The sequence below is a fragment of the Triturus cristatus genome, chromosome 3_2, assembly GCF_964204655.1.
Source record: "Triturus cristatus chromosome 3_2, aTriCri1.1, whole genome shotgun sequence".
Classification (NCBI taxonomy): domain Eukaryota; kingdom Metazoa; phylum Chordata; class Amphibia; order Caudata; family Salamandridae; genus Triturus; species Triturus cristatus.
In genome coordinates this window covers 1,066,055,336-1,066,083,298 of record NC_140584.1, presented here as the reverse complement: position 1 = coordinate 1,066,083,298, position 27,963 = coordinate 1,066,055,336, and the positions used below count along the sequence as shown (strand labels likewise).

Here is a 27,963-nt window from a genome sequence, read left to right as displayed (position 1 = left end):
ACAGGGTAAGGTGGGACATGGACAACCAAGAGAGGTACTTGAACACGTGTGGACGAATTCTTAGAGGCGGTCCGGACTGCAGGCAATGAACCTGTAACTCAAATCTTTGGGGGCGCCTGCCCACATTCTTGAAGGAGTCAGTATTGCAACAAGGAATGCTAGCAGCATAGAATCATTCTAGCTCATGCCCTCAAAAACTTGAAAAAACCAAACAAGAGCCTTAAAACATCAACTAAATAAAGTCCTGAAGACCTCCAGAAACAACAAGGGGGAGAATAAATGGATGTGATTTCAGATCTCCACCTTAAGGAAAAATACAAAAAAGCCCTTTATACCCAAAGAAAAGAGGAGTAAGCCACAAAATAGGCCGAATCATTCATGATAATAAAATCAAAATACCAGAGGAAATTCTGGAGGTGGATCAATAAAATCCTCACGCAAAAGCCTCCGGCAACAGGTGCCAATGTCGTCCGACCGATTGGGAATCATATGTCACAAGTCAATTCAGGGAGTAATCGGAGGACACAGACGAGAACAAAAATGAAAGTAAGGCTCTTGACAAGGACATTAACCTACCCTTAGGACCATCTAGCCCATTGACTAGCGACCTGACAACAATAAGCCCTGCTCAAGTAACCCAGGCGATTAAAGCAATGTGCCCACGTGGTGCCCCAGGCCCAAGCGGCATTCTGGCAGCAGTATACAAGTGGGCTCCAACCAGATTGGCCTCGTTTATGCCCCCCCCCCCCCTATTTCGGCAATATCTATTGGGGTCAGCTATTCCCGAGTCATGGTGGGGCTCACTACGAGTACTGATACACAAAAAGGACTCCAGGTCACCCCCTGGGAACTGATTTCACTCCTGGACAACGAAGGGAAGTGCTTTGCCAGCATCCTAAACATGGAGCTCTAAGCCTGGGCATAAGGCATCAATTAAATTCCGATCAGCCAAACATGTTTTCAGAGGGGATGCCACATTGAGGACCATCTAATCTGTCTGTCCCACTTGAGCGAAGCTATATAATGCAGCAAAGGGTACAGCTCTAATGCTGGCTTTATAGACTTTCAAACCGCTTTTGATAGTCTCAAGATCAAGGCTTTGGTCAAAACTGAACGTCGGGGGAGTTCCAGATAATTATTAAAATCCATCACCACGCTTTATACAGATATGTGCGTCAAAATAGAAGAGCTGAATGGGCCACCACGGCAAAAATGTAGACAGACAAAGGCTTAAAACAAGGATGTATATTGGCACCTCTATTGTTTAACCTGTACTTGGCTAACCTGCTAACCCACCTAAAGAAGGCTTTTCCACCAAAAATGGCAGGCACTAGAATACAATTTTTACAATATGTAGACGATACTGTGCTCCTCGACTTGAGGTCTATTGGGCTGCAGCGTCTCCTTAATGCACTAGCAGGCTACTGTCAAATTAACAGCCTGAAGATAAATTTAACAAAGACAAAAGTCCTGATAATTTCATCTAAGTTGAAAATGGTAGGACCTGGTCCATAGAGGGGAGGGAGTCCTGTTGAAGTCGTAGAAGATAAATATCTATGAGTATGGCCGGGTCATAGGGGCGGCATTTCATCTCCCATCCAGGTGCAGCAGGCAGTTGCTAACTCACTGGAAGGGGCCTTCAGCAAATTACGGAAGTCACTGGTGAATCCGGACTTAAGACCATTGCTAAAGCTGATGGGCCTCAAATTGCTTCCAACAATATTGCACGGCGCAATCACTGTCCGAGAAAAGAATGGCAAACTGACTTGATAGGGCCCAATCCATTTGCCATCGAAGAGTTTTTTCCCTCCCCAACTGCACAGCACATGCCCAAATTCAAAAGGAGTTTTGCTTCGTTTCGCAGCACTGGCCACTCCCAAAGCCAAATTTTTAGCATCTGCGTGAAAGCCACACAGGCCCAAAAAAAAAAAACAAGCTAAAAAGCATAATTTGGGAAATAATAAAAAATCCCCAGACCAAATGGCACAAGTATTTCAGCTCTGCATGGGATACTCTAGATGTTAGTGAGATTTGGTCTAGTGGCCTCTCAGCCCCAGTAGTTCTAGAATATAATAACCAAGCAAACAAGAGCAATCTCTAGGGAGCAGGACGTCCTGACTATTAAGAAACTGCCCCACGGCATTGAGGCATCCAGACTGTATGAACCAGGGGCCCTGCCGTTTTATCTATCCCTGCCTTTTAGTATTGCCCTAAAACAGGAGCCAATGAGATTAGGCTTCATTCCATTTAAAACGTATTGGTATGGCCGAAGAACCTCTGATGAGCATGACGGACGTTGTAGTTCTGTGCAAAGCAGAAAGAATCATTCGTCCACATCCTTTGCATTTGTGAAAAGCTGCTCTATCTTAGGATATTCTGGCTGCTTGCCCTAAACATCTGAACTTGTTGTGCAGCCGTCGAAGCTTGCCTGAAAAGCGAGTTCTCACAGTTGGCAGCTCGATGCCTGAAGTTCCTGGGAGTAGTTTTGGCAACACCAACATGTGCATTTGATACCACGCCCCTAAAGACTGCTAGAAATATCAAAGTCTTTTCATGCTTAACTTCGTTGGTGAGCACAATTCTCTTTCCCCTCTTTATCTTGACTACATTGAAAGACCACTCATTGATGATAAAACTTGTCCCCTGTGCTTCCGTGTCACTATTTAGTAACTGCATTTTTATCTGGGCACAGCTAGGACGAACTGTGCATGGATAAGCACTTTTATGAGCCCAAGGTTCTTTTAAACTTGTCCCCTATGTTTCTGTGTCAATATTTAGTAATTGTATTTTAACCTGGACTCTGTTAAAAGGTACAGCGCATGGATAAGCATTACTCCCACTAATCTATCCTCTTGGCTAAACCTTCAGCCAGGTTTTGACGTCAAGAAAGCATTTAGCAATTGCACTTTTCTGGGCTTAATCAAGATGCACTGTGTATGGTTATGGGGCCAGTCCGGAACCTCACTAAGGGGAAAAATTGCACTTTAGATTTTTCGTGTACCACTTTATCTGCACCTTATATTCAGGCACTTTTAAAAGCTACAGGGATTTTTTTTAAATTAAGATTTTCTAAACGTTAGTGACTTTTAATTTGCTCTAGCTTTAATGCCCATTCTGGCCTTGGTAAGCACTGTTATATTGTTGATCTGTAAAAAATGCATCTATTGCTTTTATGATAATGATTGTAAATAATCGCACAGTAAAGACTTTTGGGCAAGATGTACGACAATTCCAATTTCGCAGGTCTCACAATGCAATACTTTTTTGCGACTCACAATTTGCAACTCACAAAACGGAATGTACCAATGTGTTTCCGACACTTTTAGCGATTCCCAATGGTATCACAGGCAGGTCGCAATTTGCGACTCATTGGGAACGGGCTATTCATAGGGGTGGTGGCCTGATGGAGACCGGAGACCACCATGCCTGTGTATGCTTTTTAAACTAAAGCAATGTGTTTTCCACAAATGCAGCCCGTTTTCCTTAAAGGAAAACAGGATGCGTTTAAAAGGAAACATTGAAAAGGTGTTTTTTTTCATTTTTTAAGGGCAGGCAGTGGTCCGTGGGACCACTGCCTGCCCTTAAAAAATGTACGATGCCAAACACAACTGCGACTGGCTTACCACCAATGTGAAATTGATGGTAACCGCAGTTGTTTTGCGACCACATTTGGAGGGACACCCTTGGCACGCCCATTCCGAATTGCAACTCTCTAACCCTATTTTGCAAGTCGGTAATAAGTTACCGACTCGCAAAATAGGGTTTGTGTATGCTACAACCCATTCTATCAGTCACAGACGGCCCGATTTTCCGTATGTGACCACTAATAACGTTCGTACATCTGGCCCGCTATTTTATCTTTCCTGCACTGATATTCAATTTTTCCTCTCTGGATGACCCGCAAACAACGATTGCAAATCTATTTTTTGTTTTATGTATGTTTACTTTACCAAAATAAAGATTATTAAATTTAAAAAAACATTTGGAGAAATTGTGCAGGTCTTGAGGTGCAGAAACGAACATCTGACAGATGTTCCAATTGGTTCCAGTTATACTCTGTAATGTTCTTCTTGGGCAGTGATATACACCCACCAATCCAATGTATTGAGCTTTCAGAGTCTAAGGGCCTGATTTAGATATCGGCAGATGGGCTACTCCGTCACAACGGTAATGGATGTCCGGTCCACCAAAATATAAATCCCATAGGATACAGTGGGATTTATATTTTGGCGGACCAGATATCCTTCACAGTTGTGCCCTAAGTTTGGGGACATTTTGGGGCATGGTGAACAGCGAATTCATCAGGAATATCGCTACATTCAAGTATATTACTATTTTTCCCTGCACTACGTTGGCAGTCTTGTCCTGATCTCTCTGTTTATGGTAGCCAGAAATATCGCTGTGTAAATTAAACCCTTGCCACCAGTATCTTTTTAGTCCACAGGTCAGAAGATTAAATACTAGCAAGGTGAACTCTGCCTTCCATACTTAAAGTTGAATACTGTTGGATAATGGTACTATGTAGTGTACAGCAGACATGTGGTAAATAAATATTTTAAAATTGTTACTGTCCTTTAGCTAATATCATGAGTAATAACAAATAGTATTTTGTTTTCATGTTCAGCAAGGATCTTTGTGGGGATTTTTGCACCAGATGAAGAAGCTGAAATATGAGCGACATCTTCAAGCATCTTTACAAAACCTGAACGTTAGTAATGAGTCAGAGGATGAACATGAAGATAGTCATGGATATAGTTATTTAGATGATGATGGACCTATTTCCCCCATTACAGAGTTGAAGTAAGTGAATAGGTACATTGTCAATCCGCCATGACTAGTACTTATGATCAGCCATATACTTGTATGTTTCTCTTACATTAACTGTTCTTCAACAAGGTTCCATATTTTTGACGGTGGTAGGAATCAAGAACTCTTTGAAAAGTGTAAAAAATTTTCTCAAAAGCATGCATACTCATTCCCTTCTCCACTCTAGTGCTTGTGTTTGGCTACATTTACACTTATGTTGTTCTTGTTGATCAAGGACCATCTCTGAACCATGTATGCACCTCAGTGTTTTCCTCTTACTAATAGATTAGACTCCAGAGGCTTTTTTTGTGTCTGCTACCAAATCAAAGCGGTATTTCTTGCTACATGTTTTTTTTGGATGCAGAGCATCTGGAATTTTACTGACACCTTTGTGATGACGTTAACAGTTTAGTTAAAATACATTGGATCAGCTGATCCTCTTTGGCATGCTGGGTTGGTAGGCAAAGTTAAGCCTCAAGAATCTTCAGCCAGACCCACGACTTCGTTAAAACAGTCACTGCCTGACTGATGGTTCTCGATGGACACTTGACCTCCACCAAACATGACAGTCTTCTCTCAATCGCTTGGGTCCGCCATTGTCTTCCTCCACCTGATCGAGTCCCTTTCATTTCCTGCAGAGTTTGCCTCGGAGAATGAGTACAAAAAGAGGGTGATGCAACGTAAACCTTCCCAATTTTGTCCAAGGTGCAATGCTAAATTTCCCTGGGCAGACCACCACGTTTGCAATCTTTGTTCCTCCACTGACCACAAGGTCTCCTAGAAGTTCTGCTTCAAACTTTAATTATAAGAAAATCCTAAGGTGTCAAAGGGAGTACTGCTGGGCGCACATAATGGTGCAGCACTAGTCATCCTTGGAGAGCTGCCCCCCCCCCTTCATTTTAGGAGAACAGGACTCTCTCGGCTCTGAGAAAGTATGGTCATCAATGTAGTCATTGCAGATTTCATTAGGGATTTTAATGCAGCCATTGAACATCTCACGAGTGTTGTAATAAGTGATGGTACAAGCAGTAAATAGCGTGGGCAGGAGTTATAATTATTTTAGGGCACAAGTTATAGTAACCTGAGATAATTGTAACTGATTAGTTCAGTAGTTTTGTTAGTTTTATTGTTTTGTTTTAACTGATCTTTTCACCTAACTTTGATGTCCCTTTAACCTTTTTTGCAGTCAATCTCTATGTTTTTTATTTTTTATTGTAAAGTAAGATGTGTAAGGTCATCTGCAGCCCTATCACCAGGCCTTGCGCTCAACTCCCTGTGTGCAGCCAAACTAACTTCTCATGAGTGCCCAGTCCCTGTTACTGTGTAAGGTGTGCTGTTGGGTGTAGGGAATCCCCCACCCCCAGCACACAGCCGTAGATCTACTGAAGTAGGTTTCAAGTGTCCGTCAATGCGGTGATCGCATTGACAGACACTTGAAACCTACTTCCAAGGAAGTTACTCCCAACATCACGGCCCTAGTGCCGCTGAGCACGCTGCTACGGCTCCGCACCAATCCTCCATCCCGGTGAGTTGCTCATCACTATTGCCTCTCTCTTACACTGTTCCCGGCAGCTCCCGCATCGACGGATACCTGCCCAGCGTATTGACGGACACCAGAAACCCACTTCCAAGGAAGTAACTCCTAACATTAAGGCCCGAGTGCCGTTGAGCACGCATCCGTGGCTCCGCTCCATCCCTCCTACCTTCCATCCTGGTTATTCAGGCTCTATCCAGCAGGCATAATACTTGTTGTCCTGATGATGTTCCTTGTATTTCCCCAATGGATCGAAACGCCGTCGACACTCTAAAAACACCTTATATGCTAAAAATAACTCATTGTAAAGTATAAAGTTATTCTTGTGATTTGTTTGCTTGTAAACTTTTTATTTGCTCCTTACAACAAACCTTGTTTTTTCCTTCTGTTTTGCACATCTTCCCTTGTTCATACAGGACACAGGCTTGTGTCCCACTTTGTGCATTAATGTATCAATGTTTGCTTATTAACGTACAAGTAAATAATTGACCTCTGTCCGGCTGGACGAGTCCCTTTAATATAGTACTGATTGAGTCTGTATTTATTTCTCCTATATATCTTGTAAAATTTCTAGGGACCATTGTTGTTCAAAATAAGCCAATATACCACAGCCCACAGGGCATTCTATCGCATAGATCACAAACGTGGAACTGCACGTGAGAAACTGGGTGATATCCTTACTCACACCATTTTGTGTAACCTTTATACGGAATTTGCTGTTCTTGTATGCCTTGCAATGGCCTCACGGGAAGAAACCACGCAACCCATGCTCGTATCTGTTGGGCTGTATGGTGATGTCACTATGTACCAATAAGTCCCTAATGTTTCTCCCCCCTCCTATATGTGATGCTGGGTCTGTCAGGAAGACTGTTGCCTATGATGTTATCATGTTTGAGGATGTCCAATTTCTTAGACAGAATATGCTTGATATTTTTGGAATCTGAGTTATAAGTCATAATCATCCTAGTGCTGCTTTCCAATGTGTCAGCGGGTTCAGTGATATATATGTGTATATATATATATATATAATAATTTTTTTTCACTGGGAAAAAAAACAAAGATTACGGAGTGTTCTAGTTAGGAAATAGAAATTTAAAAAACCTTAGTAATTCAGGGACGTTATACTTATGCTCATATTTCACCTATACAAAACCTGTGAAATTCAGCAGTTCTAGTTATCTGAGCTACCTATAACTCACTACCCCGCAATGCACTGCTTACGACCTCACATATTACATCACTCCTGATCATGTCAGTGACCTCACTGATGACATCACTAATCACTGATGACATCATCAAGTTAGTGTAAGTGTTTTTAAGAATTTATGGGTGTTAAACATAAATAGTAACCTACTACAAAAGTTAAATTAGTATACTAGGTGCACTACTACTGTGTCAATGTATCCTTGTGTGTAAGGGTGTGTAGGTGGTTGTATGGGTGTATAAGTGGATGTGTGAGTAGCTGTGTGAGTGGCTGTATTGGTGAGTAAGTGGGTGTGTCAATGGCTGTATGGGTGAGTGAGTAGGTGTCTGAATGGTTGTATTAGTGAGTGATTTGGTGTGCAAGTGGCTGTCTGGGTGAGTGACTGGCTGTTTGGTTAAAGTGAGTTGGTGTGCGAGTGGCTGTATTGGAGAGTAAGCGTAAATGTAAATGGCTGTATGGGTGAGTGAGCAGATGTGTGAGTGCTTGTATGGATGTGTGAATGGGTATGTATGTGGTTGTGTGGGTGTGAGTGCGTGTGGTTGCTTGTATGGGTGAGTGTGTGGCCATGTGAGTGGCTGTACGGGTGAGTGACTGTTTGAATTTGTGGCTGTATGGGTGAGTGAATGGTTGTGTGAGTGACTATACGAGAGTGAATGGGTGTGAGTGTCCTATGGAAAGTGAGTGGGTATATGAGTACTGGTATAGGTCTGTGAATGGGTATGGGAGTGGTTGTGTCAGTGGTTGTATGAGAGGTTCTATGGTGGTCTGAGTGGGTGTGTGAGTGGTTCTGTGGATGATGTCATTTGAGATGTCCTCAGTTAGGTCCTCAGTGATGTCACTGACCATGTCATGAGTGATGTAATATGTGAGGTCATAATCAGTGCATTGTGGGGGCGTAAGTTGTAGTTATTAGCTCGGGTAATTATGACTACTGAATTTCACTGGTTTTGTGCGAGTAAAATGTGACTATAACCTCCCTGTAACCTTTGTTTTTTTCTGTGAATTTCTATGTTTTTTAAAACTAGTAGTCGCTTTTGCAGAGTGGTGGAGAAAGGGGGCGGTACCTCCGACTAGCTCTCAGGAATCCCACTGTTAGGGACTTACTGGAGGTAAATGGAGGGCTTGTTGGCCTCCAAGGTCCCTCAGCAGTCAAGAAGATTATATCCCTCAACCAGTAGTGCGTCAGGAGGTGCGTTTGCAGAGTGGTGGAGAAAGCGACTACTTTTACTTTCGTGGCCGCACGGCCGCTTTGATGTTTGATCGCGATCACTTTCACTTTCGCGCTTGGCATAGCCAATAGGTCTCGCTTTTGGGACCTTATAAGTATTTAGTTATGCAACTGTTGCATGGCTAAACACTTATAAGGTCCCAAAGGCGAGACCTATTGGCTATGCCAATGCTTGTTTTAGGTCTTGCTGAACCAGCGCATGCGCTTCTCTGCGAGAAATTTAGTCTGTGGGTTTTCAAAGTGCTGCCACAGGCTTTTGGTGGCCTAGCGCCTGCGTTCACGCGAGTGTGCACGCGCGCAGCCGCCATGTGGGTTTCTGTCAAGGCTCATTAAGCATTGCGTGCCTCAATGAGCTTTCACTTTCGTGCTTGTTTTTCTTCATGTTTAAAAGCCGCTTTCAGTAGGCTCCTTTTTAGAATCTTGGCATTCCACGCTTTTATGCCTGATTCAAATTAACATTTGAACAGCCCCACTTTTTTCTTTTTTACTCATACAAAAGTATTTATTTTTTAATACATCACTTTAAGTAGGGCTGTCGTCTGACTGAACTTAGATTGAATTTTTTATTTTTTTTCTGCAATGTGTTTGCTTTTCTTAGGTATCTCAAAAGAGGTCTGTAGTATATGCCGTGAGTTGAAAAGACATGATAAAATAACACGAAGAGAAACAATTGCATTATGGATTTTATCGTAATGAACTAAAGTATGTTAGATTTAGCAACATTATATTTTTTCTTAGATTGCATATTTACATACAATATTAGTCGAGTTAGAAGAGCTCTTGCACTCTCCAGGGTTCGGTGTCTAAGTGATCACACTATTTTTCTGCCCCTAACGATGTTGCTTTTTCTGCTGGTTGTTCTCTCGACATCAAGCACCAAACCCTGACCCCTGTGTGACAGTGAGCACAATAAAACTGCATAGGGCTCCTGTTTGCAGAGTTCCAAACCCTCAACCCTCCCGCCTACTCATGCAAACACAGCTGCTTCTCAGAAGCTTTTAACTCACCATGCCACCTTGCCTAAACAAGCATTGTCATAGCCAATAGGTCTCGCCTTTGGGACCTTATGTGTTTAGCCATGCAACTGTTGATGTTGCACCAAGGATATTGTGCTGCATAATTAAATATTTATAAGGTCCCAAAGGCGAGACCTATTGGCTATGCCAATTCTTGTTACTGTTTGACATGTTACACAAATGTTTTAAAGTGGTGGTGATTTTATACGATCAGCGTCATGACCGAAACGCGTTGATGCAATTTCTTCTGTGTGACCATCAAACATTTGCAAACTAATCCTGCAGTGGAGTGCCGTGGCATTCTTTAACCTAAAGGAACCAGTTTCACTGGAGATGTATACTTATGTTTAATGGCATGTGTGGCTGTAGATACACATGCTCTGCAAAGTCCTACCATCTAGTGTTGGGTTCGGAGTTGTGAAATATTTTCTTCGAAGAAGTCATTCGAGTCAGGAGACTGATTGACTCCTCTCGGAAATATTGCGCATAAGCATCGACTCTTTTGTTGGATTGTTTTCTCTCCGCCGTCGGGTTAGGATGTGTGTGCCTCTACTCTGTGTTTTGACTACTTTTGGTATGATTCTTCAGTTCTTTACTATATTTAATGGTATTTTTTTCGATCGTGCTCTTCCATTCTTCGCTGCTCTCGAATTTCATCGGTTCAGACTTTGACCGACCCATCCAGTGGGGTGCTGCCCTTCTCGGGCATACTCACAGGTTGACACTACACTACACTAGACAAAATGAAAAGGACATTGACACTGCTAAGGCCATGGGAGCATTGCAAACAGCTCCCAGAGGGTCCTTTTGTCGCTCAGGCTATAGGTGTGCTTATAAATCCACCATTTCCACATCCCAACAAAAACGAGGCCGAGGTAAGGGCTATTTTAGAGGTCCCTTCAGAGGTGAAAACAACAAGGGAAGAGGCAGGTGTGCCTCCGCTCATGGAGCAACACCCACTGCAAAACAGTGACTACCCAATCCTTCCCCCATCCCCAACCACACGACACCTGTCGGGGGCAGACTATAACTATTTTACCCAGTCTGGGGATCCATCACCACAGACCAATGGGTATTAGCCATGATCCAACAAGGCTATTGTCTGGAGCTTATTATCAAGCGACCCAAACATCCCCTCCTCGCACCCACAGGTTATCACAAGATCATCTAACACTTCTCAGGAAGTCAAAGCTCTTCTACTCACAGAGGCTATGGAACCTGTCCCACTTCACGAAAAAGGTTCAGGGGTATATTCTCTATACTTTCTCATCCCAAAAAAGGACGAGTCGCTGAGGCCAATCTTGGATCTCAGACATCTCAACCAATACATCCTATCAGAATATTTCCCTATGGTGACTCTATCGGAAGTAATTCCACTTCTTCAGCAGGGCAATTCTCTGGCAACACTGAACCTAAAAGTTGCCTATTTTATATACTGATCCAACTAGCCCACCGCAAATACTGATTGGTCATAGTAGGCAAACATTACCAATTCAAAGTGCTTCCATTTGAGGTGACCACAGCATCTTGAGTTTACACAAAGTGTTTGGCAGTGGTTGCAGCACATCTGCAAAGACAAGCTTTCACTTTTTCCATACCTGACCACCTGGCTTATTCAAGCCAGTACCCACCTACAATGCCAATAGTACACTCAGATGACAGTAGTCTACTTCACAAACTAGGGTTCACTATAAATGTCCACAAGACTCTTCAACCTCTCGAAATTCCACCTTACTTAGGAGCAATACTCGACACACAAATAGGATTACCTTATCCCAATCCCGCTAGAGTCCAGAACTTTGAAATAACTCTGCCACAATTCCAACCGAACAAATCTTTCACAGTACAGGACAGTACAGTACAGACTGTGATGCGTCTGCTAGGGATGAGGGCCTCTTGCATTGCCATAGAGCCCCACGCGAGGTTGCACATGTGTCCCCTACAGCAATTTCTAGTTTGCTGTTGGTCTCAATCATAGGGTCGCCTTCAAGATCTAGAGTTGATAGACCGCCGTCCTCACCGTTCTCTGCAATGGTGGTACACCAACAACCTGATGAAAAGACTGTTTTTTCTGGACCCTGTTCCTCACCTCAGACGCATCAGAGACAGGGTGGCGTGACCATCTACAAGACCTCACAGTACAAGGTCTGTGGGATGCCAAACATCAATCCCTACACATCAACTACTTGGAACTTCAGGCGATCTTCCGAGCACTGAGGCCTTTTGTTCCTCACCTGTCTCACAAGGTTGTCTTAATCCGAATGGACAATATGACGGCCCTATATTATCTACAAAAACAGGGGTGAGGACACCGTCTCCTGAACTGTTACAGCTATCTCGGACCATATTGAACTGGGCTCTTCAACACCACATCCATCTGCCAGGGGCCGACTATGATTTTGCAGGCCTGCGCAGCAGAATGCAGCAACGGACCCACAAGTGGGTACTTCACCCACAAGTCTTCCTTCCCTAGTTCCAAATGTGGGGGTTTCCTCAAATAGATCTTTTTGCCACAGCCGAAAACGCAAAATGCCCAAACTTCGCCTCCAGGTACCCACACCCCCTATCCAAGGGCAACGCAATATGGATGAGTTGGTCCTGGATGTTTGCCTACGCTTTTCCACGTCTCCCTCTCATTCAGTTTCTGGTTCGGAGACTCAAGCAAACATCTCTCACCATGATCCTTGTAGCACCCAATTGGGTTTGTCAGCCCTGGTTCTCAACACTACTAGATGTCTCAGTAGTTCAACATGAGAAGCTCCTCAACAGACTAGACCTTCTCACTTAGAATCGGGGACAAAGCAGACACCCAGACCCCAAGACTCTCAATCTAGCAGTTTGGCTCCTGAGGCCATAAAGTTTGGCTATCTTAATTAACGACAGGAATGCATTCTCAAGTAAGCATACAACTAGAGCTAGTTATGCTGCAAAATGGAAACTTTTGTTTGCTTCTGCCAACACAAATACATTGATCCTATAAAAGCCACAGTGCAAGACACTCTCTGTTACTTACTTCATTTGTAAAAGGCTAATTTAGCCTACACATCCATTAGGCAATGGCTGCCTATCTCTATAGACAGCATCCACAAGGTCCACAAAAATGAGACTTGTCCACCAGGAAGACCAATAGTCTCTGGATGTGATTCCCTGATTGAACCCATTTCAAAACATGTAGACCATTTCTTAAAACCTTTTATGGATGAAGTACCTTCGGTCCTTTAGGATACTACAGACTTTATCAATAAACTGGAGAATGTCAACTTTGAAACTAACAGGAATCTAATGGTGACCCTTGATGTCACATCATTATATACTCAAATTCCACAGGACGAAGGCCTGGTAGTCTTGACTCATTTTCTGGAAAAAAGAACAAAACCAGTAAGGGTACTCACAGAATTTATCATCGAGTTGGCCTCATTTGCACTTAAAAAAACTATTTCACGTTTGGAAGTGATTTCTTTTTCCAAACAAAAGGTGTAGCAATGGGATGCCCCTTTGCACCAGAATTAGCTGTGCTTTTTCATGGCCATGTATGAGGAGAAGTTTGTTTACAACAATAACCCTTTTCAGCAGTTCATAGCAAATTGGATGCGTTACATCGACGACATCTTTATGGTGTGGTCGGGAGACGTGGATCAATTATGTCAATTCCATGAATGGCTCAATCAAAGAACACCAGACATTCAGTTCAGTCTAAACCATCCATTCCATCGAATGTCTTTCCTGGATGTAGAAGTATATCCAGCGGAAGGTGGCCTTGTCACAACTTTATATAAAAAAACCTACGGATAGAAATAAGGCCCTACATTTTTCTAGCAACCATCTGCGAAGTCTTGAGGAAAATTTACCCTACCGACAATTCTTAAGAATTCGTCGTAACTGTTTTTACACAGATGAGTACACTCTTCATGCTAACAATCTTTTGAAAAGACTTCTTGATAGAGGCTACCCTAGAAAACTGATTAAATCAGCCATGAAAAGGGCGTGGTGGACTCCCAGGGAAACACTGCTGAATAAGAAAGAGAAAGCTTCCATGCAACGACAAGTGTTTGTGACAACTTTCTGCCCTAACTCTAACCAAATTAAGAAAGTAATCAACCAGAACTGGCATCTTGTGCAGAACCTTGATCAATCTCTCACAAGTGTACCTCTTTTTGCTTTCAAAAAAGGAAAACTCATCTCCAACCATGTAGTTAGAGCAGCAATCAAAAAAACCACCCAAACCATCACTAAGGCAACTTATGGGTTTAACACCAGTGACGGGACACCACAAATGTGGTACATGCATATGTTGTCAACAAACTATTGAAGGATCACTGTTTTCACATAATGACATTCATTGGAAACATGACACTTTCACGAACTGTAAGTCTAAATTTGTTGTTTATGGAATACTATGTCCATGCCAGATGTTGTATATAGGGAAAACAAATCAAGAGGTTCGTCAGAGAATTACACAACACAAATACACAAATCTAAAATCAGGAGAAATATTGAGACCGCCCCATTGGTGAACCACTGGAGAAAAAAATCGCACACAGAGGGTGATTTACACTGGACAATCATTTCAAAAGTGGAACGAGACCCCAGAGGAGGCAATATGGATCAGAAACTAATTCAACGTGAGGCAATGCTTATTGTCAAATTTGACACTGCAATAACAGGGTTAAATGAACTATCAGAAATTTACAAGTTGTAATTTTTTGAATTTGTGTGCAACTTTATAAAAATTCCTGGGTGGTTCTTTCGAGCCCGCGAGTCTTCATATCGATGGTAATGACAACAAATGTGCACCGTCTATTTACGGTCTGACGAATGTTTATCGATACCCCTAAAGTGAAATTTAAAACTGTCTCGAACATGTGATACCATCTCGTGCAATACCAACTGATTTGGAATACAGTCTGAAGTATGCACCGACTGAAATTTCAATGATGAACTACATTCCCCAGAATTCATAGCAGAGGCCCCACTATCCCTAGCGATATCCACATCCCATTATTGATAATGGTGGCGAGTTCATTGCAACCTCTGACCGGCTTCCATGCGGTTGTGCTGCGAATAACTTGAATTGAAAGGCGAGCGTGCAGGCGTCCAGGTAGGCAGCGTCTACCGCTGATTTAAACTTTCCGCATTCACCGCTGTGTCATACAATCCTCCTTAATCAGCTCCCTCGTCCGTTCTCTTTTGCAGACTTAACAAATAGGAAACACGACTCCCCGGCTGAAGATAGATGCAAATAATGTCACGTCGCTAAAAGGTATGGAGTGGAAGTTTATTTCACTGAGGCAATTTATTACATTTTAACGCCAAGCACGCATATTAAATGCCTCACGCCTTACCATTTTAGCCTCCACATGCCTTGTCAAGTAACCTACTGGGCATTCTAGAGGATTAGAAATATCCCTACTCCCACCGGTATGTGCAATCAATTGCACTCGCAATTCAAGAAATTTTTGAGAAACACGACCACGAGCCCTCACGGCGTTAACCCAGTAAGTCACATTAATATTGTCCACACTTGAACATGTTAGATAAGTAAAGCCTCCCTCTGACTCGTCTTTGCTTTCTCCCTCGCTTTTTTGTTTAATTTTGTTTCAGAGAAATCCATTCATTGTTGTGATTAAGGAAACGGTAAGAGTTTTCATCGAGGCTAACCAGCATGGTGGTAGCGTTGGTTTGTCAAATAGTTCCTATAAGTAAGAGTCTTTTCTTTCTTCTTTCTCCCACAGTGTATTTTGGTCCGGAAGAGAACCCCTGAATGAAGTGGGTTCGAAACGCGTAGACCTTGTTTTAGGATTGCCAAACAAATGTAGCTTCGAAAAGTGTTTTTGTTTTGTGCACCTCTATAAACTCGTGTGTTTATATTTAAATTCTATTTTCACTGCGTGTTGTGCACAGAAAATTATTCTTGTTGGTAAATTGTTCTTTGTTTGGCGTAGGTCCCTTGTTTTTTTTAAAAAAAGAAATAAGGATTTGGATAACCCAGGATGTGATATGTGAATGAAGTGAATGTGGGATGTAACTTGGTTTTTGAATGTGGTATGATGTATGTTTGAATGGTGATTAGTGCAAGTGGTGAGAGAAGTCCAGATGGCGGCTGATCATTGTTGCATTTTTGTCTAAATAATTTTCCATTTAACATTTTGGTGTTTTGTGATTTGTATACAGAAAAGAATTGTTCTATTAAAAAGAAAAAAATACAATTGAATTAATGATTGAAAATAAAAATACTATTAGCTAGTTGCGGCTGTCATTGATATTGTTCATGCACCGTTTTCCACTTGATTTGAATTGAGTATCAGTACTGGCAGTTCTGTTGTTCTTCTTCTATCTCTAAAATAGACAGCATCTCTTACTATGCAAAATCCCAGTTATTAAGGCATTTATGGAAGGTCTTAAACGAGTCATTCTTCCACGTCTTCCTCCAGCTCCCTCTTGTAACCTTAACATTGTTCTGATCAGGTTCCCCCTTTTGAGCCTCTTCACTCGTGCCCCCTTCAGAAAGTGGCATTCTTAGTTGCCATTACCTTACTAAGGCGTGCTAGTGAGCTCCAAGCTTTAACCTTTAAAGAACCATTCTTCCAAATACATAGAGACAAACTGGTTCTATCCATTGAGCTCAATCCATTGAGCTCCCATTGTTTTCCCTCACCCTGATTCAGTTGAAGAAAGAGCTCGTCTTAACCCTAGAGGTATAAAGAGCACTCATATTCTACATGAATAGAACAAAAACTTTCATGAAAACAAAGCAAATCTTTGTAGCCTTTTATCCACCTCATAAAGGCAACCCCTTATCCAAATTGGGCATAGCCACATGGATAGTCAAATGTATTCAGCCTTGCTACATTAAAGCCAAAAGACCTTTACCTGTTACTCCCACAGCACATTCCACTTTTAAAAGGAGAGCCACTATTGCCTTTCTAGAAAATATTCCCGTAGCTGACATTTGTAAGGAAACTACATGGTCTACCTCACACATAGTTACCATTGTTTTAGCATGCCAACAGGCCAGTGTAGGTTAGGCAGTCCTTCATACCCTTTTCCAAGCTACTGTCACTACCACAGGCCAGCCACTACTTCTTAGGAGGGACTGCTCTACAGTCTGTGTAGAGCGTGTGTATCTACAGCCACACATACCATTGAGCGATTTATGTTACTTACCATGTAAGCATCTGTTTGTGTAGTGCTGTAGATTCACACGCGCCCTCCCTCCACCCCGGACGCCTGTGGCCATTGTAGTTTCATTACATACTTATATGATACATTTACATTTAGCATGGACATTGATTTACTTACACATTCCTTATACTTCTGTCTCACCTGCCTGCAGGATAGCAATCTAACAAAGGAGTCGCTGCTCATGCACAATATCATCAAGACGAGGAGTTACTCGGTCTCATGACTCCAAAAGACTTCTTTGAAGAAAAGCAACTTGCACAACTCCAAACCCAACACTATATGGCAGGAGTATGCAGAGCATGTGATTCTACAACACTACACACCAGTCTTTACAGACCGAAGTACTTTCATCAGACAAATCCAGGGCTGCCACCAGTACGAGACATGCTGAAAATGGAGGCAGACTGACATTACTACCCTCATCAAAAGTGTAGGAAAAGAAGAGTTCCCTCCCTGGATACACATAACAGTGCTCTTGATTATGTTCCCCCAGGGCATGACTCCATGACAGTGAGGTAACAGGTTCAACTACAAAACTCTCTCCTATGATATACCCACAATTACCAACATTTGTAGTCATCAAGCCTCCTTTCTGCCGAAGTCCATGCAACATAGACAGCTACAGAATAGAGAAATTGGAACCCTGGTATGCCCCACTTCTATAGAGAAAGAATAGAAAGGATTAGAGGAGAGGGTCTGGCAGTGCTATTACCAGACAGCTATCAGTGTTTTCCTTGCTAGTAAAACCCAATATAGATAAATGGAGTAATAAACTTCAAAAGAGCCAGTAGATGCAAAGTAGGAATTTCTTCCAATTGGGAGGAAAAGAGAACTATTAAAATGGAGGGCAATCCTACTCGCTTAGTCTTACTACTTCTCCATCTAGAGACCTGAGAAAAGTACAATATTTTCGGCTATTTCCAAGACTGCCAGGTTACTACAGTGGTACAAAAGGGGGTGGTGATGAACGGAGCATCAGAACCAATCAAACACTCACACCCAGTCAACAGATCTGGGTTTGATCCATCACCGTTCTTTAGCCCACTCTGCCACCCCAGTTCAGACATGGCCATATGCAAATCAGTCTGACCCTGTGCCTCATGGGAACAGTCCAGCCCGAACTGCCAAGCCATGCCTTCCCTGGACCGGAAACAAGCTTCCTAGGACCGGTTTCTGGCATTTCAGCCGTCTTCAGCCAGGCTTGCTTTAATCCAGTGGCAAAGTGAGCAAGGGACTCACGTCTGAGCATACCCTGCCAACTTATGCCGAACAAAGCGGTACAAAAGGGGGTGGTGATGGACGGAGCATCAGAACCAATCAAACACTCACACCCAGTCAACAGATCTGGGTTTGATCCATCACCGTTCTTTAGCCCACTCTGCCACCCCATTTCAGACATGGCCATATGCAAATCAGTCTGACCCTGTGCCTCATGGGAACAGTCCATCCCGAACTGCCAAGCCATGCCTTCCCTGGACCGGAAACAAGCTTCCTAGGACCGGTTTCTGGCATTTCAGCCGTCTTCAGCCAGGCTTGCTTGAATCCAGTGGCAAAGTGAGCAAGGGACTCACGTCTGAGCATACCCTGCCAACTTATGGCGAACAAAGCGGTACCGCAAGCACATAGCTGACTGAATACCCACAATTTAGAGAGTGAGAGACTGACGCAATCTATGGAACATTAGGTGTTATTTTGTGTAAAAGCAACTTGGTCTGGCAAGACTGCTGATCACCCTAGTCTCTTTACTGTCCTATTCTGTGCAAAGCCAAACTTGGGGTCTTGGTTATAACACTCTTTTTCAAAAACCTTATGGAAGCTAAATCCTCGATTCTGTTTACCCAGAACAATCGTTCCGATTTCTAAGAAACCCAGTGGGAAGCTTCTTTGATGTTTCGAACCTTTTTCAAATTCATGGTAAATTTTGTGGCAAAGGAATTCTTCTCTTGGGTCACATCTGGGTGGCAGCGAAGTATATTAATCCTCAAGAAATTGGATTTTTGTATTGCTGAAAAGTCAATGTATGGTTCACAATTATGTGGTCTGGACATGCTTGAGCAGAAGACAGTCGCACACCTCCACAGAGGCAGCATTTATGTCTTTCTATACCTCGATGACTGGCTGATCAAGAGTAGCAGTAGACAATAATGCTTAGTACACACTCGCAGAGCTGTGTCCTTAATCACAGCATAGGGTCACCATAACCGCAAACAATTCCCACCTACAACCCAGCAGATCCAGGCCATATTAGGCTCTTTGTTACACTTTGTCACAAGGAAAGTACTTCCCAGCTAGCAGAATGTGATGGCATTCCAACAGCTATGGTCTCTTTTGCAGTGGGTTCGTCAACTCATTGTAAAAACTGTTATGAAGCGGTTTGGTATGATGGCTACCTGCACAGCGATTGTACCACGTACCAGGCTCCACATATGCCTGCTGCAACAGTGTATTGTGAGGTAATGATTGCGCATAGCGGGTCATTGGGAAGAGCTACTGTTGATAAAGGCCAGCAACCAGCGCTTTCTGCACTGGTAGGACATTAACAACCTGTTGCTTGGCAAACCTTTTGTAGCTCTACTTCCACTGGACCATCAACACCGATGCTTCACTCACTGGATGGGGATCACACCTCAACAACAAGACTGTACAAGGGTCAACACATGAACTACCAAGTACATCTCCCCATCCACCTATCCCTGAACGCCTTCTTTAAGCTTCGGCGGGTCAAAGTGGTCCTCATAAAGACCAACAGCTCACGTCAGCCATGTATTTTATAAACAAGCTGGGGTTACTCACTCCCCACAGCTCTCTGAGCTAGCAAAGCAGCTTTGGCACTTGGCAATCTGCAACAGTATCCACCTGGTAGCAGAGCACCAACCGAAGGAGGACAACAACTTTGAAGACCTGCTAAACAGGGTGCATTTGCAATTTTATGAGTGTGAACTCCTCCGGCAAGTCCTACACAGGTACTTTCAGCAGTGTGGGCTCCTCCTATTAACCTCTTAACCACTCCAGAAAAAGCACAGTGCCCAAGCTCACCTCCAAGTACCCGCATCCACAGTCTATGGGGCAGTGCACTATGGATCAGCTGGTCAGGGTTATATTTGTCTCTGCTTTGCCTCCTTGCCCACTCATTGCTTATGTGGTGAGCAGCCACGGCCGGTGAAGGTAAGAGCGGTGGGGCGGGGTGGGGGGAAATCAACAGATGATGACTACGGAAAAACACCTTGTGCTCGCCGTATCGCTGATGTGAGGAGCACAAGGTAAGTGGTTTTCTTGTTTTAAATGTTCTTTTCCCTCTTCATCGTCTGTCGACTCCCCCCAACCCCACTCATTCCCTACACCTACAAGACAGGGTGGTCCTTCGAACTAATCCAAAGTTCTTGCCCAGGGTGTTTTCACCCTTCCGAATCAACCAGAATATTGAGCTATCTGTATACTTTAAACAGCCGGGTTTGCTAGCGCAAATGGCTTTGCGCACATTAGACGTCCGGCAGGTATGTACTTTATCAACAGGACTAAGCCCTTCTGCAAAACCAACCAGCTTTTTCTAGCTTTTACTAAACCTCATAACGGCCACCCCATTTCCAAGGCCAGCATTGCAAGGTGGGTTGTCAAGTGAATTCAGATTTGCTACGCTAAATCTAAACACATGTTCACTTTAGCTTTCAGGGCACACACTATGTGCATAAAATGCTTAACCATGGCTCTTCTAGGTGACATCCCGTTAGCAGACATCTGAAAATATGCTACCTGGTCAACCACACAAATCTTTACAAAGCACCACTGTGTTGATATATTAGCAGTTCAGCATGCTTTGGTTGGCCAATCTGTGTTATTTATTTATTTTGAAGGTTTTATATAGCGCGGACAAGACCCTTGCGGGTATCAGAGCGCTTTACAACAAATAAAGGAAATAGAGGGAATAGACAGAGGAAAATAGGCACAAACATACGAAAATATTATTGCTTACAATAGGTCAAACAAACGGTAACTGTTCCAACATAGCACATATCTACAATCCTGCATCAAATAGATCAAGTGAATTTTGTCAGGAGAATCGATTTAACTTCCTTTTTAAAGGATGCCGCGTGAGGGTTCTGTCTTGTTTTTGGGGGTAAGGCATTCCAAATCCTAGGGGCCATTCCTGAGAAGGAGCGGTTATAAGTTTTCTTTTTTTTTTTTTACGTTGTGCTTTTAAAAGAAGATTATATGAACTCCTGTTAGTTCTGTTGCCGCCCGATGGTACCAGTTTCTCTGCAAGGTATTGTGGTGAACGTTGTTTCAAACATCTGCATCATCTGCCCTCTAGCTAGAGAGCAGGCATTGATTGGATAGCGTCCTGGGCGGATAGAAATTTGCCATCCTTGCTGGTGCTAGTGAATAAGAATCACAGGTCAGTCCCCAGCTGGCTACATCAAAACAGTGACTTGTCTCTGAAAACAAACCTCTCCACACCTCTCCCAGCTCACTAGAATCACCGACTGCTTAGCTCTGGCAATCTTGTCCAAGTGGCTTGTTGGGTTGGGAAAGGATGTTGATGTGTGGTGGCCAGGGGTGAGAGGTAGATGGGAGACCAAGGAAGGTGGATGTTAGGGTGCTAAAAACAGAGAATATAGGACTATAAAAATGATTAAAAGCACTTTAAAAATAAATCACTGGTTCCACTGTAGAGGGTCATTGCTGTTTTCAGGACCCTAATGCAGAGAGCTCCGTGAGCTCTTGTGACGATTGGTTCCCTGAGCTTGGGCCAGGCTTGCCGATGCTAAAATCTGGCCCTCCCGCAAGCCACCGATTGGTTGGGAATTTCTTTACAGTTGATGCAGAATATGTGAATCTACAGCCACACACGATACGAAGAGAAAATGTAGCCCTGTAAGCTTCTGTTTGTGGGGTGTAATGCTGTAGCTTCACCCACCCAATCCCTGGAAGCCATCAGTAAAAGCATAAATTTACTTCCCTATCACTTTTTTCTTTTAAGTAACTTACAATGCACATGCCACTTAATAGTAGCCTTACTCTACGTTCCACTTTCACCTCTCACCAACTGAGCGAAAAACAGTTGAGGGTATAATCGATGCCCATGCATTTTATTGGAACAAGGTAGGAGCCACAGGACAGCCTGTGTCTCAAAACGTCTTTGAGAAAAAGCTATTTGTAATATCCGATCCCAACAACAGATGGCAGGAGCATGTGAATCTACAGCACTTTACGCAATGACTAGATGCTTACGGGTAAGTAACATTTGCTGCTCTTTTGACTGGATACCTTCTGTTCTCCAACTGCTGAAATGGGGGAACTGCTTGTTTATTTTTATTTATGCACTACAGGTCTTTCCTTGCTGTCTCCACCATCTAATCCCCCTTCACATCCTCAGTCTCGATCTTGAGGATGATCGTCCCCAAAGTCCTAATTTGACCATAGTCCACCCACCCTGCCTTTTCCCATACCGTGCTTTTAAAAAAAAAAGAAATTTAACATGTATTTTTTTAATTAAATTCTTTGGCGAAGGTGTGGCAGCTGCACGCCACTTCAGGGCTGCTTTTTCTTTGGGAGGCATCAAACACATATTTTGTTTTGTAATTTACCAAAAATGCCAGTCTACCATCTTGGAAATGTTAAAAAAAAAAAAAAAAAAAAAAAAAAAAGCCAAATGGCCCCCTGTGCATCTCGACACATGCATCAGCTACAATCGTGAAATACCTTTTCTTTATTAGAAAAACCATTTCAAGGTTACTGCTCTGGTAACACATGTTTCATGTCTGCCCTGTGGTCACCTCAAAATGGTTTTTCTCATGAGGAATAAACATTTCAGACATTCCAACATGTCTGCCCAAGTGTGCATATACGCCATGATACATCAGCAACCATTTGAAGGTTTCGTTTTCATTGTAAACAAACCTTGGCAAAAATATAAAGCCTATTGTCCTTCTGCCTTGCTGCTCCATTATTTTTACCCTGCTGTGTTGTCATTTTGCTGCGGTTGCAATATTAGTAGTGAAAAGACTATTGCAACTTCATGCACAGTTTTTGTCTATTTTGGCTCGCCCTTGTTTGTAAATGCATTTCCCACATTTTGTTTTAAAAAGTGATTTTTTTTTTCCATTGTTAGTTTATTTAACTTATTCACCTTTGGTCAATTAAGTCATGTCAGTTTATGATTTTGTTAGTATTTATCTTCTCCTACTTGTTATTCAAGAAGTCAGGCACGTCGGGCTGAAGCACTGCCATCATTGAACGATGACCAGCGCCCGTCATGCTACATTTCTGTTCAGTTCCCAGGTCGTGCTGAAATTATACGCACGATTCCTAGGCCTATGCATTCGTTACTTGGAAAACCATTGTAATCAGCATCTCCCAGTATCCTTAAGGGGGCTCATTTATTGCCGTGGGGAGGGACAAATGTTTATTGCACAGTTAATAAAAACTCACAACATTTAATAGCATAATTCATTGATAAAAATTTGGATTTAAAGCAAACTTATTAAAAAGTAAATATCAGCTTACTTGAAGTCTTTAAAAGGTTTTTAAAAGTCTTTGTTTGAGTCTGTTAGTGTCCCGTTTTTTCTTTGAGTCTTTCCACAACTATATCAAAATTTTTTGTTGTTCTACAATTTAGTTGAGTTTCCGTGGGGTTGAAACAGAGCAACACGGCCTGTCTGCAGCTGGTTATCCTCCAATGATTCCAAAGGGTCCGGAGCAGGGACCGCCTTATGTCCAGAAGATTTTTACAAATACAAATAATGTGTATCAGATCCTTCTTGCCGTGGGGAGGGACAAATGTCCACTAGTCGAATTGCTGTATGTTTTCCAACACTGGAGCTTTGCATACTTTTTCTGAGAGCTGCAACGTCCTCTCCGTAATTCTTGGAATGACTCGGGCAGTCATTTGCTGGCAGAGAAGTGCAGTTTTGAGCAGTCCTCGGTATGACATTACATTTTCGGGAAAAAGTCCCCACTCTTTTATTTGCTGACGATACCCTGCTATTGTCTAAGACGCCAGCAGGGTTACAGAAGCTTTTAGACAGATTTTACTTGTTTTGTTCAATGAGAGGTTTGGTCATTAACACTTCCAAAACTAAGCTCCTCTCTTTTAAATCTCGTAAATCATCTAGTGTATCTATTTTTTCTGATGGAGTCCCCCTAGAATATGTCAAATTATTCGACTACCTAGGTATTAGGATCTCCGACAATATGAGCTGGAAACACCACATCCATAAAATGCTGCTTAATCATAAGCGGGCTGCGGGGGTAATTGCTAAAGAACATCGCTCCTCGAGGAGCAAGCCAATTACTCCCGCATTAATGATCTATCAGGCCAAAGCATTAGGTTCGGCTATGTATGGAGCCGAACTGTGGGGGTTCGAAAACACAGATGAACTCACTTTGTCGGAGAACAAATTCCTAAGAGAACTAGTATCAATGCCTAGGGGTACTCCTTTGAAACCTTTTTTTAGTGACCTGGGTAGGCGTTCATTTAAAGACATCGCTAGGCTACGCCCCCTCCTATTTTGGGCTCGCTTATGGCGTACCCCGGAGTTGAAAAAATATACTGAGGGCTTGAGAGAAATAATGAATACATCTGGCTCCCAAAAAATAAGCTGGCTACGTAATATTAAAAAATCTCTTATCCAGCTTGGCTTCAATGACCTTTGGGAACACGGAGCCCCTGTGAGTAAGGTTGACATCAAAAAAGCCTATTGGGCTTGGATCGACAATCGGGATCTTAGTAGCCCAAATCCTGGAAGACTAACTGAAGCCTATTATACCTTCAAGCAGACAGTTAACTTTGAGCCCTTCCTCGAGTTTATATCAAAACCTAGGGACAGAGCATTGTACTTTCAATTTAGACTTGAGACCCTCCCTACTCGCGAATTTACTAGCAAATGGAAGCCTCCCTACCAGACCCCTGCCACTTGCCCGACATGCCCTGAAAAGGTCGAAAGTATAGCGCACATTATGTTTGAATGCCCAGTGTATAGTAATCCAAGAAAACGATGGTTAGCCCCTGCCTGTCGTCTCCTGGGCATTTCGAACTATCGAGTTGCCTTACGTATTCTTCGTTCCGACACAAGTTTGGTGTTAGTCTGTGCTGTGGCAAAATTCCTGGGCTGGTCCTGGATTATCAGAAACAAACTTAATAACTGCACAAGTTGATATAATGAATTGTTCTTTTTACATGTCTTTTTAAATTACAGTTTTAAACCACAGTTTTAAATTTGTATTTTTAATATGTTTTTTAAACCAGTCAATAAGCCATCAACAGGAATTTGCTGTAAAAATTTGTTCCCTAAAGAACTCCTATTTTTATCATGCTTTTCTTGTATATGCTTTTATGATAATTTTTATCGAAATAAAGCTTTTTGACTTGACATTACTGTGTTTTTTCAGGGTCCTAACTCAAATGACAGGGCTTGGAAAGACTGCTCGCTTACAGTTGCATGTTTTAAAAAAAAAAAACTTTATTGGTCATTTTGTATATAGTACATCTACAACAACAAATTAACATTAGCATAACGTACAGCAATGTACCGTTGATAGCACGGGAGACACAAGTATAGATGGCAGCCTGCGGGGAAGAAGAACATAATGGGGGACAATATTCGTGGAGAAACAGGCTACAATGCAAAACAAGCATTGGCATAGCCAATAGGTCTCGCCTTTGGGACCTTATAAGTGTTTAGCCATGAAACAGTTGCATAACGAAATACTTATAAGGTCCCAACAGCGAGACCTATTGGCTATGCCAAGCGAAAGTGATCGCGATCAAACATCAATGCGGCCGCGAAAGTGAAAGTAATCGCGGCCAAGCGCGGGGCGCGCGCGCCCGCGCACATGCACTGTAGGTCTAGGCTGGCCTGGTAGCACTTTTTGGAGCCCTCTCAATAAGTCTTGCCAGATCAGCGCATGCGCTGGGTCAGGCGAGACCTAGAAAAAGGAAATCTGAGGACAAGCACAGTGCACAATCCGCAGTACACCGAGGGCAACCCTTACAGTTGCATGTTAATTGGAATGCTGTGTTACCGTGATGATCATAGGTTAGTTAAACCACCTTGGGAGAGCCATTTTTGTGAATCTTCATTGTGGATTTACATTGCCAGCTGCCGAGTGAGGCCTTTATATAGTAGTGGGGAGAAGAGAGACACCTGTGTACTTAGTAAGCCACATTGTGTACAGGTGCTGGCGCAGTATTTTAGCTGTATTGTGCCCCACTGTGGAAAAAGTACAGTTAGAGAACAGCATGTTTATTACCACTTGGCATATGTCAGTGAGTCATAATGCTTAGGATAAATTGATAATGGGTAGAAAAACAATGATCTTTTAGAAGCATAAAGAACAACTTGTTCCGTGTGACTCGCTCAGATTTCCCCATGAGATAAAAATATATGTCAATGTTTGGTCATCTATAAAATCACAATTTTTATTGTACTATACAACACTCAATGCAGCGCAGACGGTGCAGTGTTCATAAGTCAGGCGTGCAGCAGTTCAAATGTGATACATATAGACAACGTGGGCATCCATAATTCTAATTTGTCAGTCCAGCATAACTACTGATACAGAATGCTAAATTATTGTGAACGATCCTCTGATTTCGATGTTTCGACCAACAGATTATTATAGGGGTTCTCCTCCGGACAGAAAGTCCATCTGACCAAGCCCCTTTCAACTGCATGTATCTTGCCTTTATGGAGGTCTCACTCGGTTTCACCTATTTTCCTTCCTCCCGGTGGGTCAAATGAACAGTCTCGTCTGTGCCAAACCATTTGGCTACGGACTGCTTCGTGTCACACCCAATCACTCTAACAAATCGAGTTGAAAATTTTATTTTCCAAACACTGTCTGTTTAGTAACATTGAAAGATATTGAATTTGTGAAATATGAAACTTATATTGATGCAATTTTAAAAAACTATGAGTTCACTTTAGGAAAGTATGAGCTTTTTTTGATCACCATACGTTTATTTATCTGTATCTTATAAGTAGGATCAGCATATCATTCTTTGGGAACTTCGGTGTCCCATGAGACTAAAGTGTGAGAGGTTTGATAGGGTAGTATGAAAATAAAGACATGGAGAAGGCACACTAGCAAACGTGTGGCTTGTGAATATACAGTTGGGAAGACCAACAGATGAGATGGGTAAATAAATGTCATAAAGCATGAGGTGTCTATGGTTAGGTCTCATGTAAAGACCAGTATTAAATGCACCCTAACCAGATAATGAAATAAAACTTCAAACGTGGTGGATATCTTGCCTATTTGATAAACAATTATTCAGTTCCAGGCTGTGAAGACTCTTATTTGACCTAAAATACACTTGATGTTGTCAGCCAGTTGCCCCACCTCTTCGTGACATCACCCGATCTTGATGCATATGGCAAACATTTGCACACCCAGATGTATTCGTAAGCATTACTAGTTTCCATGCATGATCTGACAGAGAGGTGTCTCTTTCCTCATTGAAATGTGGGTCTCTTTTTTCATATTTGAAATTTTGTGCTTTTTGCACTGTGATTTTAAAGGTGAAATGGTATTAAAAATGGTCCAGAATGCAAAAGGCTCTAGAGCGCAGGGCCCGGATGGGATCCAGATTGTTATCGTTAAAGAAGCCTTTGTTGCATGATTTCCTTGTTTGTGGAATTAGATCCAACTCCTAGGTCGTGCTGGGGTTATAATTGCATCCTTCCACAAAAAGGGAATAGGAGTCATCCATCCATCTATAGGATTATCTTGTCGCGGAATGCATCAGGCAAGGGTTTTGTCCTAGAACAATTTTAAGAGGTGGTGGTTACATGTAAAATTAGACCCTTTTTTGCCAGTAAGCAAACCTCAAACGTGTGTCTGGAGGTACTCTTTAAGTTCTCATCTTGGGACATGTATATGCAACTACCCAAACTGTTAGCACTGAAAATCAAGTCCTGGCAATATGGTGATAGTTGGTAGAGGGATCCTTGTTGGGAGAATAGGTTACCAGTTTCCTATGCCAGCAGGGTTC

General features: G+C 42.6%; 1 protein-coding gene across 3 annotated transcripts in view; it reads left to right on the top strand.

The window, feature by feature from the left end:
* Positions 1–27,963, top strand: part of TAF1D (TATA-box binding protein associated factor, RNA polymerase I subunit D) — an 82,166-nt gene that overhangs the window by 41,319 nt on the left and 12,884 nt on the right. For all 3 annotated transcript variants that reach the window (XM_085649801.1, XM_085649803.1, XM_085649802.1), the window contains exon 4: positions 4,625–4,800. In XM_085649801.1, the coding sequence (XP_085505927.1) occupies positions 4,625–4,800 (176 nt within the window). The remainder of the gene's footprint in view (positions 1–4,624; positions 4,801–27,963) is intronic.